At 40.6% G+C, this 13,683-nt stretch overlaps 1 protein-coding gene across 6 annotated transcripts in view; it reads left to right on the plus strand.

Annotated features, from left to right (window-relative positions):
- LOC106583501 (pleckstrin homology domain-containing family A member 6) overlaps positions 1-13,683 on the plus strand; it is a 208,658-nt gene that overhangs the window by 176,879 nt on the left and 18,096 nt on the right. For 5 of the 6 annotated variants that reach the window (XM_014167754.3, XM_045705142.2, XM_014167751.3 and 2 more), the window contains 4 exons: positions 1,493-1,660; positions 2,811-2,910; positions 10,658-10,764; positions 11,024-11,179. In XM_014167754.3, the coding sequence (XP_014023229.1) occupies positions 1,493-1,660; positions 2,811-2,910; positions 10,658-10,764; positions 11,024-11,179 (531 nt within the window). The remainder of the gene's footprint in view (positions 1-1,492; positions 1,661-2,810; positions 2,911-10,657; positions 10,765-11,023; positions 11,180-13,683) is intronic. The other variant, XM_045705143.2, reaches the window with a different exon arrangement.

Consider the following 13,683-nt stretch of genomic DNA (forward strand, 5'->3'; position numbering starts at 1 on the left):
ATCTCTGTGCATTAAAATTGCCAGCGATAAAATGCAATTGTTTTCATTGCCCGTAGCTTATACCTGCCCATACCATAACCCCACCGCCACCATGGGGCACTCTGTTCACAACGTTGACATCAGCAAACCGATCGCCCACACGACGCCATACATGCTGTCTGCCATCTGCCCAGTACAGTTTCATCCGTGAAGAGCACACTTCTCCAGCGTGCCAGTGGCCATTGAAGGTGAGCATTTTCCAACTAAAGTTGGTTACGATGCCGAACTGCAGTCAGGTCAAGAACCTGGTGAGGACGACGAGCACGCAGATGACCTTCCCTGAGACAGTTTCTGACAGTTTGTTCAAACGGTTTCATCAGCTGTCCGGGTGGCGGGTCTCAGACAATCTCGCAGGTGAAGAAGCCAGATGTGGAGGTCCTGGGCTGGCGTGGTTACACGTGGTCTGTGGTTGTGAGACTGGTTGGACGTACTGCCAAATTCTCTAAATGCATGCTGGAGGCAACTTATGGTAAAGAAATTAACATTAAATTATCTGGCAACAACATCTGTGGAATTGAGTTGTGTGACAAAACTGCATATTTTAGAGTGGCCTTTTATTTTCCCCAGCACAAGGTGCACCTGTGTAATGATCATGCTGTTTAATCAGCTTCTTGATATGCCACACCTGTTAGGTGGATGGATTATCTTGGCAAAGAAGAAATGCTCAATAACAGGGATGTAAACACATTTGTGCACAACATTTGAGAGAAGTACGTTTTTTGTGCATATGGAACATTTCTGGGAGCTTTTATTTCAGCTCATGAAACATGGGACCAACACTTTACATGTTAAACTTTATATTTTTGTTCAGATTAGGTTAGAAGATACTGAAGCACTCTGGGACTGGGGTTGGATCCTCCTGTTTTAGTATTAAACCCATGTGAAACCTGTAGTGCTCTGCCTTCCTCTGGCTCTCAGCCAACTCTCTCTGTTGGCATGAAGCTCATAATCACACAATGCTGAAATTTGAATTATAGTGTTCAAGAGCAGAAATGTTCTATTTTGTGAATCATATAATCCCATGTATCATCTGTGTTGCTTAATGGTTGTAACTGATTACAGTGTCTGTAGTCATTCAACTGAAACATAACATGTTGGAAATTGTGGTGGTACTTTCTATCTTGTTTTTCATATGCAGCAGCAGTCAGTGGTCTGTATCAGTACTACTAATCTGATTAGAATTGATCAGTATGTGCATTCATAATAGCTCTCAGTGCAGGCATCTTGTTGGACGCCTGTGACCCTTCACCCCTGAAGTTCATTGGGGTCGGGGCTCCATTCCTCATAACGTTCCATGATCCTCTTTGCTCTGCACTCTGCCTGGTTTTTGTCACTCCTCCTGATGCACAGCGCTCTCTCTTCCTCCTCCTACCATCATCCTCCCTCCTTCCTTTCTTTTTTCTTCCTTCCCTCTCTTCCTCTTATTCTTCCTACCTCCTTCCTGTGGCTGTAGGACATTGGCCCGCCACGGCCACCACTTCCCAAATCCTACTACCCCCTGGAGTCGTTCCCCTCCCTTCCCCCCTCCCTCCCCCCTCTGCCCTTCGACAGCTCCACCTGGCTACGCAGCGTGGGCCTGGATGATGGTTACCTTGATGATGAAGAGTCCCGCGGCAGAAAGGTATTTGGAGACGGGAGGGTGGGAGGGAGTTCCCATCCCTGCCACGCCCCCTGTCATTCATGCAAGCTGGTAAATGTTGTCCATAACCCCTGATTCAAGGACATAATCATTTGCATCCCCCTAATGGGTAAAGTAAGGATAGGGGGTAGAGTAAGCTGATCTGTAGTAAAGGGCAACTCCCAGTTGTTACATGTCCTATAGAAGCCATCCCTATCGTCCCCATAAACAATTCCGGACCCCTAAACAACAGAGCTCCAAGCTCTACCACACACAGTGCTTTTACAATCCCCCCCCCCCCTTCACCCACTTCACCATCACCCCATCCCTCCGCCATAGATATGGTCACACACATCCGTCTGTTCTAGCGCTTCACTCCTCATGACTCCTATTCCATCTTTTCTTTCTTCTTTCTTCTCTCTCTCTCTCTCTCTTTCCCTGCCTCTCTGCCTCTCTGCCTCCCTGCCTCCCTGCCTCCATCTCGGCCTGTATCTGCTCTCCAACAGCACTTGCATTAGAAGTGATTGTTCTGGCTCTGGCTTCTCTTTAGTCTGCTGTGAAACAATCAATCACTTAATATGGTTGATACCAAAAACTCTTCATTAAATTTGAATTGAATCAGTTGATATGTAATTATTCAATAGGATCTAAAGCAACAATACCAAACAAATTGGACAACCAATTTTAAGTATTTGAAATCTTAGCCATTCTAATGTACTGGGTGCTTTTGAATTCTAAGACTTAGCTTAGGGCTAGTTGCAGGTTCCACAAGGAACGGTAAGGTTGTGAATGGAGGTGTGTGGATCCATCCACAGCTAGTGGTTCCTTTACCATACTGTCTGTGTGCCAGTCATTGTAGTGATGTGGTAGTGATGTGACTGTGCTAGTCCCTGTGCTAGTGCTGTGTCTGTCCTGTAGTGTGTAGACCGTATGCTTTGGCTTATGCCGTATCTACATCCCACCATTGAGCTCTGGAACCCGCCATATCTGGCAATAACCCCATCATTGCATTCCACACTAATGCATATTATCTAATGCATTCTGTGTTTGGGTAACTATATGGCCAATAGTTTCAACACTCTCCTGGTACGTAAATATCTTACTGTTGATTGGCTGATGATGCATTAGCTCTTCCTCCTACTCTGTGTTGCAGCACAAGTACGGTTATCGACAGGACATGTCACCGGAAGAATGGACCAATAGCAACGAAGCTCAGGAGCTGGATCAGGATCCACAGGCCAACATGAATAAAGGTACAGGAAGGAAGGGATCCTGGGTAATGGTGTTCTGGTGTGTCAGTAAGTCTGCATAGCTGGGTCATTCCTACAATGCGGTACCATTTGGACCTCAAAACATTTGAATATTTACAAATATGTAAAAAAATATATATATTCGTTCAGAAAAACATATTGGTCAGGCTCAGGCACATAACATTTTTTTGGGATGCATTTTCCAATTTGTTAGGTGCATAATCCTAAGAGGGTTGACCTATCAGGGTGGAAATGTTGAACCTAAAATAGCCATAGCTCTGTGAGTGAACAAGACTGAGCTAACATAATGGTAAACACTTGAACAGGATTTTAACTTCTCTATCAAACATATATCAAACATACTTCTCTATCAAACATATTCAAACATAAATTTGGAATAATCATTCAATTGTTTTTATTATTTTATGGCTTATGTTTATTTAATTTAGGGGGTAGATCAGCTTAAATATTGCAGAGATTGTGGCTTCCATCAATGTAATTTTTCCGCATTGTCTGACCTTAATTTCTTAAAGAATTGATGGACTGTCATTTCTCTTTGCTCATTTCAGCTGTTCTTGCCATAATATGGACCTTTTACCAAATAGGGCTATCTTCTGTATTCTGCCCCTACTTTGTCACAACACAACTGATTGGCTCAAATGCATGAAATTACACATATTCACTTTTTAACAAGGCACACCTGTTAATTGAAATGCTTTCCAGGTGACTACCTCATGAACCTTGTTGAGAGAAAGCCAGAGTGTGCAAAGCTGTCATCAAGGCAAAGGGTGGCTACTTTGAAGAATCTCAAATATAAAACATATTTTGATTTGTTTAACACTTTTTTGGTTACTACATTATTCCATGTGTGTTATTTCATAGTTTTGATATCTTCTCTATTATTCTACAATGTAGAAAATAGTCAAATAAATAAACACTGCAATGAGTAGTTGTGTCCAAACCTTTGATTGGTACTGTATATTTTTATATATTTTCCTTTATTATTTTTCCCTAACTCTACCATCCCTCCCCTAATTGGAGTAAACTAATGGAAAACAACACTTAGGCTTCTACTTCCAGCTTATACATACTATTTACATTTTATGGACACAGTATCTTTTACAATAGTTATCAGTCCCATACAGTTTTGGTTTCTATTTGCCATATATTTTTCTGTGCCGTGATGTTTCACAAAAGTGCTGCATCTTTCTATTCTCATAGATTCTACATATTGTAAGTTAGAGACACATTTTTGCTATTGTCACGACTGTCGTGGAAGAGAGAATGGGACCAAGGCGCAGCGGGTTGCGTGCTCAACATATTTATTATAACAATGAGAACACCACAGAAAAACAATAAACAAACTAACGACAGGAACAGAGCAGCAGGCTCAACAAAAGCAGTGCTATCAAACAACTACCCACAAGTGACAAACAAAACACATACCTATTTATAGGACTCCCAATCAGAGGCAACTAGAAACACCTGCCTCCAATTGAGAGTCCAGCACCCAACCTACACATAGAAAAACGATCCTAGAATATACACATAGAAATACAAACATAGACCAGTGACCAAAAACCCCGTAATACATAAATAAACTACCCTATGCCACGTCCTGACCAAACTACAATAACAAAATATCCTCTATAATGGTCAGGAAGTGACAGCTATGAGTATTATTCTATTATTGATCGATTAACTATGACTTTTTAAATCACCAAACAGTGCTATTTGCAGAGTTAGCTCCAGGTAAATTCTTCAGCCATTCCTGAACCTGTGAACAAAAACAAGCTACATAAAGACAGTACCTTCGCAGCAAAACACACAGAGCTGGGATGGTTGTATCGGCCATATATATAACATTTTATTGGTTGCAAGAATTTTGTATAATAATTATAATTTAAAAACTCTAAGCATTGTTTTGTGTATCAGTTCCTAAACCATGTGCAATGGAATTGGTACATCTAAAGTCTCTTACCAACTATTTTGCAATCTATGTGGCACAGCTGTCAATATTTTGGTCCTTAAATGAAACTGCCATACTTTTTTATTTATCACAGTTTTCTTTAGCAAATGTTGGTCTTTAATGCAGGGCCGACAGACTAGTTCCTTAATCTCTCCCCCTTCCACTTGCCTCTTCCATTTTTGCGGTAATGCTGCTATTAGTTGGTTGTAATTTTGAGAATAGCAGACATTTCTATATATTTTTGTTAGCTGCATTTGTGACATAACTCCACCAGTCCTATTTATGATATAATTTACAAAGATTATACGTTTTTTTATCAGTTAGTATATTTGAGTTCAACCATAATATGTGTTGTAATATTTGTTATGTCTTTTCTAGTGGATTAAACTGAAATGGCAACCAACTTTCTATGGCTTGTTTTAAAAATAGTGATATTTTGGATATTTTCAAATAACCGAAAGTGAGAGGGTATAATCTGAAGAAAGGGAAAAAGGCCATTCTTGAACACGGGGTGAGCCATTCTTATTAATCTGCTAGAGAACCAGTTCAGATTTAAGTATAGCTTTTGTTTGACTGAAGCCTTTACTGACCTCCGAAAACATATTCATTATATAAATAGGCCTGTTTAATTTTGTATGGCTTGCCATTCCAACTAAATAAAAAAAAATGTTTTGCTCATATAATTTAAAAACAAGTCGTTAGGTGTAAGCAAGGCCATAATCAAATACGTAAACTGGGATATGAATAAAGAGATAATCAAGGTGATTTTTTTCCACAAATAGACAGGTATTTTCTTTTCCACGGTAGCAAGATATTATCTATTTGTGCTAACTTTCTATTAAAACGTATTGTAGTGAGGTAATTTTTTTCAGGACATGAATATCGAGTATGTCCACTTCACTGTAAGACCATTTTATTTGGTTGTAATCCAGAGAGGTTAGAAAAAGTATCTAGATCATCTATGAGGCTGTGGAGGGATCCAAATGGTGAATTTAAAAGAAAACATGAATCATCATCATGGTGGTTGGTTGGGGTGGATGGATGGATGGGTGGGCTTATAACGTGAACGTTTAGCAAGCCAAAACTGTGTTTGAATCTCATCACGGTCAACTTTGGCATTTTAGCTAATTAGCAACTTTGCAACTACAGTACTTAATACATTTTATCTAATTTGCAACTACTTAGCATGTTAGCTAATCATTCCCCGAACCCTAACCTTAACCTTTTAACCTAACCTTAAGCCGAGCTAGCAAGTGAGAAGAGCTTGCGACCATTTTTGTTTGGAATAACAACGTGGCTGGAAATCGAATGAACGACCAGTCAGCTTGACTGGGAAGTGAAGTGAATGTAAAGTGAGGTTTATTTATACTTTATAAATGTTTTGTGTGACCAGTGTAATTTCTTTAAAAAATATGGTCATGCCATTGGTAGACATTTCAGCAGTACCTGATGCTCCTTAAGGTCTCAAAAAAGCCAAGAACATATCAATGGTAAAACAATAAGCACACAACACAGGATGTTTAAAAGACTGAAGCATTAGAAGCATAATTTTTTTAATGTATTTAAGCTTTCTTTTATCAGGGAGTCCCATTGAGATCAAGTCCTCGTTTCCAGGACAGCACTGCAGGAACATAATTGACAAAATGTACAACAAACACAATGTAGTAAAACATACAATATTACAAGCAATTTAAGAACAAACACATTCCTCAAAACTGCACCACCCGGGAGGCTCCATTTGAACTGTTCTGATTGGTCCCAGAAACCGATGGGTTGGGCCAGAACGAGAACATACCAGTGGAGGCTCCTCAGAGGAAGAAGGGGAGGACCATCCTCCTCCGTGAATTTCATATAAAAAAAATTGTAAAACATGGAAAAAGTTATTATTTTTATATAAAACTATACTAAATATATTCACGTCACCAAATAATTGATCAAAACACACTGTTTTGCAATGAAGGTCTACAGTAGCCTCAACAGCACTCTGTAGGGTAGTGCCATGGTGTAGCCGGAAGACAGCTAGCTTCCGTCCTCCTCCTGGTACATTGACTTCAGTACAAAACCTAGCCATCAACAAATTAATTTCTTAAAAAATGAAGGAGAAGCAAGAGATAGAAAGAGAGAATTCGTAATTGTTTTTCACCTTCAGTTTCACTTAGCTAACAAATGCAGCTTGCTAGTTTAGTTACTCAAACACCCGGCTCAAACAGAGGGATGCTATGTTAGCTAGCTGGCTATGACTATCCAACACAACACTGGAACTCGTCCAAGTCAAGGTACATTTATTGCCATTGGGGCCCACCGACGTAATTGCTTACTAGCTATACACTGTAATGTTACCGCATGATTGTAGCGGATTTACTAAACCCATTAGTTCTATTAGCTATGTTGACTAGGACATTACTTTAACTAATATGGGGACAACAATGTAGCCTGTGTGTAGCGGTTATGACATGGTTTGGCTTGGAAAGGTTTTTTCGCCTGGTCACATACAGCTGATGTGTTGTTCATTGAAGTCCACAAAAGAAGGGAAAAGGTGAAATGAGGAGAGTGCATAGAGGCGAGAAGGAATAGAATGTGGCTGCTATGAAAGTGAACTGTTTTTATGCATGATCAGGGGTGTATTCATTCCACCAATTCTATTGAAAAACGTTTCTTAAACGGAAACGAAACGGGGGATAAAAATACCTGAATTTGTCTAATTGAAACTCTCGTTTACAACTGTTGGACTATTGATTACACCCTAGATAAGCTAGATGCAGGCAAGAGTGTGCAAAGCGGTATTGCATGTTTCACTGTCTGTCCATGTGTCACTGTCTGTCATTTCAAATGTTTCTCTCGACCTGTGTGCACCTACATTGTAAACTTTAATTCATAGGCTAGGTTGTAGCAACCTCATGATGGGCATAGGGAAAATGTGAGTATCATGTAGTAGCCTAAACCTACTGATGTTACATTGAACAGGGTGAATGGAATATGAATGACAGTCATCCAACATGCTGTAATAGAAATAAGGCCATGCATGCTCATTCAAAAAATTATCGTCCTCACCCATCATAAACGGCACTGACCGCCACAGGAACCCACGTGGTGATATGAAAATGTGTCATTGGCTTTGATACTCTGATACAACACCTCTCATTTTGACGTCACCCCAACGACTTCATCGATGGCAGTCTCAGACTGAAGTATGTAGCGAACATAGATCAGAGGAAGAATTCAGTTTGAAGCATCAGGCAAAAGTTATGTACCACTAGATTTGATGTTATGACACTGGTTAAGAATGGGAGGGTCCAAGAAGTGCCGCTCAGCCCATCCACCCACCACAAGAGTGACCAGTAGGTCAGCCAGACCGCACAGCCAGGCTGAGCCGCCGGCACACCTCGACCCTCAACAGTATAGTCAATACTTTAACTCTCTGCCCAAAACAATTTCCTTCCAATCTCTTTTTTTCAAATTTGCCAAGGGAAGAGTTTGGAACAAAGGTAAAAAAACAAAACAAAAATACATATACATATACAGGTAATTGCCAAAATAATAGAAACATTTAAGTGAATGAGGGGTAGAAAGTATATTGAAAGCAGGTGTGGTTCCTGAGTTAATTCATTAATTAACAAAATGTATACAAATGCTGGGCAGGCCATTATTTTGGATACCATGGTTATGCCCCCATAGGATGACAATGCCCCCATCCACAGGGCACGAGTTGTCACTGAATGGTTTGATGAGCATGAAAACAGTGTTAACCATATGCCATGGCTGTCTCAGTCATCAGATCTCAACCCAATTGAACACTTAGAGATTCTGGAGTGGCGCCTGAGACAGCGTTTTCCAGCACCATCAACAAAACACCAAATTATGGAATTTATTGTGGAAGCGTGGTGTCGCATCACTCCGATAGAGTTCCAGACACTTGTAGAATTTCTGTCAAGGCGCATTGAAGCTGTTCTGGCTTGTGGTGGCCCAACGCCCTACACGTTATGTTGGTGTTTCCTTTTTTTTGGCAGTTACATGTACATACAGAAACAGCACAGCCTCCATATAATTAATGTCATAATAATAATGTAGAGCTCTCTTCATTTTATTTACTTGCACAGAATATAGCTGGGTCGCCCCGCCTTGCCCGTAGGGTTCCACTGCCCTGCCTCGCCCTTAACCAACACACACTACTCAGCTTCAGGATCTTAGGGAAACATTCATTACTGACTTTGTGAGTGCTATGCCAGGGCCATAGCAACAACTCACAGGATGGCAGACCCCCAGTGTGAGGACTGAGCAGCCCAGCAGCTAGGTATAGCCTGAAGAGGTATCTCCCTTGACATTGTCATGTTTTCAATACAGACTCTGTCTTACTGTGTTTAGTACAATGCCTCCATACATAACTTTACATTTCTGTCATCCATCGTGACATTGTGGGAGGATAACCAACCTTCCAATTAATGGCAATGCATTTCTTCACCGCTATAAATGTTAGGTTACACAGTTTCTCCTGATAACAGACTCCAGTATCAACATTTAAAAGCAAACAAAAATGGAGAGAATGTTCATCTGTAGACATGCTGAGATAAAAGAACATACTCTTTGCCAGAATTCAGACAGCTTTTCACAAGACACATTACCTTTTAAATGCTTCCAGTGCTTCAGTCTTTCAATCTTTGAATGTTTATGTTTACACTTTGTGGCAGCACTTTAACTGGGCCATTAAAGGTAGCTACTCTTTAAACGTAATTGGATAATTCCGCGAAACTTAAATGGATAGTTCAGCGAAATATTAAACATAATGGGATAGTGCAGATGTTTGTTTCCATTCCTCGCAAGCACTTTATGGACTGCTCTAATGAGTGACTGCAATCCAGACTTTGGTTTTGGTGGAAAAGTCTGCCAACAAATGCTAATGTTACAATTTTCAGATTTTTTAAAATACTTTACACAGCATAGAAGTGTTACTGTTTTGGATAAAAAATGTCAATATATTTTTCCAAACACCCTCTGTATTGTGTGAGTATTGTTTATCCATTGATATGTTCTAGGGGGCATTTTGAGACCTTAAGGAGCATCACGTACTGCTGGAATGCCTACCAATGGCATTTCCATCTTTTTGTGAGAAATAACACTGCTCACTCAAAACATTAAAAAAAGGATTTATGAAGTATAAATAGCCCAAAAAGATTGAACTAATGATTAGTAAATGGTTTATGACGACCCATATTAAACATCTTATGAATTATCTTATGAATAGTTATTAAATACTTTCAAAGTTGTTTATAAATGTCTGAATAACTACCTTACTAACATTACAGATGTGGGAGTAATGATTAATAAATGATGAATAAACTATTTACTAATCTATTATAAATGCTTTATTACAAGGGAGTATTATGGGGGTATTATTACAAGGGGGTATTATGCTACCTTTTTCTGATCTAATCCCAAACTGTTAGATAGCAGACTCATTGGAATGAAATCCTGTTTATAATCAGAAATGAAAGAACGTCATCAACTAAAATATCAGAATATTTACTGTATATATAAATATAATTAGATTACTAATCCTCAGGACTAGCTGTACCTTATTAAAGTCAATTGTTTACATAATAATAGATTGTATTATGTAACCCCAATGACTCATCCTCTGTGTGTCTGCGTCCAAACAGCACCCTATTGCCTACATAGTGCTCTATGGGCCCTGATCAAAAGTAGTGCACGATATAGGAATGTAGTGCCATTTGGGACACAACCTGTGTCATCCTCTGACATGCTTTTTGTCTCTCTCCTGTCCAGTGGGGATCGTTCCTCCCAGGACTAAGTCTCCCCTGGAGGACCAGGGCCAATCCTACGACCATGGAATCTCCCGACGCAACGGCAAGGTGCCTAATGGAATCTCCAGGGTAGGCAGCATGCCAGAGAGGGCTTCATGGAGCTCAGGAAACTCACAGGCTATATGCATTATATTTTATGATCCATACACATTATGTGTTGTAACTATATTATGATAGTGTTACTCATTGATGTTGCCTTTATGTTGTGGTGGTGGGCCTATGTCTGGTATATTGAATGGTGCTGTCAAATGTATCTTTTAAAGAGCAATACATTTGATGCTTCATCATATGATTGACATGTTATTCCCATGACATTCCCCTCTCCCAGGAGCGTCCGAAGAGTGCGGTGTTCCCGGCGGAGGTGAAGTCCAAGATGAGCGTTGAGGAGCAAAACGAGCGTATCCGTAGGAACCAGAGCAGCTCCGTCAGGGACAAGAGACGCAGTCTGAACCTGGGTAGCCAGGCTGGTACCAACTACAGAGTGGTAGGCTATCACTTCTATTTACATGTACAGTACCTGTCAAAAGTTTGGACACACCTACTCATTCAAGGGTTTTTCTTTATTTTTTACAATTTTCTACATTGTAGAAAAATAGGGAAGACATCAAAACTTTTAAATAACACATATGGAATCATGTACAGTGAGGGAAAAAAGTATTTGGTCCCCTGATTTTGTACATTTGCCCACTGACAAAGAAAGGATCAGTCTATAATTTTAATGGTAGGTTTATTTGAACAGTGAGAGACAGAAAAACAACAAAAAAATCCAGAAAAACACATGTCAAAAATGTTATAAATTGATTTGCATTTTAATGAGGGAAATAAGTATTTGACCCCCTCTCAATCAGAAAGATTTCTGGCTCCCAGGTGTCTTTTATACAGGTAACGAGCTGAGATTAGGAGCACACTCTTAAAGGGAGTGCTCCTAATCTCAGTTTGTTACCTGTATACAAGACACCTGTCCACAGAAGCAATCAATCAATCAGATTCCAAACTCTCCACTATGGCCAAGACCAAAGAGCTCTGCAAGGATGTCAGGGACAAGATTGTAGACCTACACAAGGCTGGAATGGGCTACAAGACCGTCGCCAAGCAGCTTGGTAGAAGGTGACAACAGTTGGTGCGACTATTCGCAAATGGAAGAAACACAAAAGAACTGTCAATCTCCCTCAGCCTGGGGCTCCATGCAAGATCTCACCTCGTGGAGTTGCAATGATTTTTTTTAACATTTTAGTCACTTTAGCAGATGCTCTTATCCAGAGCGACTTACAGTAGTGAATGCATACATTTCATACATTTAAAAAAAAATATATATTCTCCGTACTGGTCCCCCGTGGGAATCGAACCCACAACCCTTGCGTTGCAAACACCATGCTCTTCTAACTGAGCCACACGGGACCGATCATGAGAACGGTGAGGAATCAGCCCAGAACTACACGGAAGGATCTTGTCAATGATCTCAAGGCAGCTGGGACCATAGTCACCAAGAAAACAATTGGTAACACACTACGCCGTGAAGGACTGAAATCATGCAGCGCCCGCAAGGTCCCCCTGCTCAAGAAAGCACATATACATGCCCGTCTGAAGTTTGCCAATGAACATCTGAATGATTCAGAGGACAACTGGGTGAAAGTGTTGTGGTCAGATGAGACCAAAATGGAGCTCTTTGGCATCAACTCAACTTGCCGTGTTTGGAGGAGGAGGAATGCTGCCTATGACCCCAAAACTACCATCCCCACCATCAAACATGGAGGTGGAAACATTATGCTTTGGGGGTGTTTTTCTGCTAAGGGGACAGGACAACTTCACCGCATCAAAGGGACGACGGACAGGGCCATGTACCGTCAAATCTTGGGTGAGAACCTCCTTCCCTCAGCCAGGGCATTGAAAATGGGTCGTGGATGGGTATTCCAGCATGACAATGACCCAAAACCCACGGCCAAGGCAACAAAGGAGTGGTTCAAGAAGAAGCCCATTAAGGTCCTGGAGTGGCCGAGCCAGTCTTCAGACCTTAATCCCATAGAAAATCTGTGGAGGGAGCTGAAGGTTCGAGTTGCCAAACATCAGCCTCGAAACCTTAATGACTTGGAGAAGATCTGAAAAGAGGAGTGGGACAAAATCCCTCCTGAGATGTGTGCAAACCTGGTGGCCAACTACAAGAAACGTCTGACCTCTGTGATTGCCAATAAAGGTACTAAGTCATGTTTTGCAGAGGGGTCAAATACTTATTTCCCTCATTAAAATGCAAATCAATTTATAACATTTTTGACATGCATTTTTCTGGATGTTTTTGTTATTATTCTGTCTCTCACTGTTCAAATAAACCTACCATTAAAATTATAGACTGATCATTTCTTTGTCAGTGGGCAAACGTACAAAATAAGCAGGGTATCAAATACTTTCTTCCCTCACTGTAGTAACTAAAAAAGTGTTAAACAAATCAAAATATATTTGAGATTCTTCAAAGTAGTGAGCCTTGCCAGCCTTTGCCTTGATGATAGCTTTGCACACTCTTGGCATTCTCTCAACCAGCTTCACCTGGTATGCTTTTCCAACAGTCTTGAAGGAGTTCGCACATATGGTGAGCACTTGTTGGCTGCTTTTCTTTCACTCTGCAGTCCAACTCATCCCAAACCATCTCAATTGGGTTGAGGTCGGGTGATTGTGGAGGCCAGGTCATCTGATGCAGCACTCCATCACTCTCTTTCTTGGTCAAATAGCCCTTACAAATCAAATCAAATGTGTCACAGACACATGGTTAGCAGATGTTAATGCGAGTGTAGCAAAATGCTTGTGCTTCGAGTTCTGCTTCTGAAAGTGCAGTAATATCTAACAAGTAATCTAACACTTCTCCAACAACTACCTTATACACACAAATCTAAAGGGGTGAATTAGAATATGTACATGTAAGTATATGGATGAACGATGGCCGAGCGGCAGCCTGGAGGTGTGTTTTGGGTCATTGTCCTGTTGAATAACAAACGATAG

Source organism: Salmo salar, chromosome 22 (genome assembly GCF_965601325.2).
Source record: "Salmo salar chromosome 22, fSalSal1, whole genome shotgun sequence".
NCBI lineage: Eukaryota > Metazoa > Chordata > Actinopteri > Salmoniformes > Salmonidae > Salmo > Salmo salar.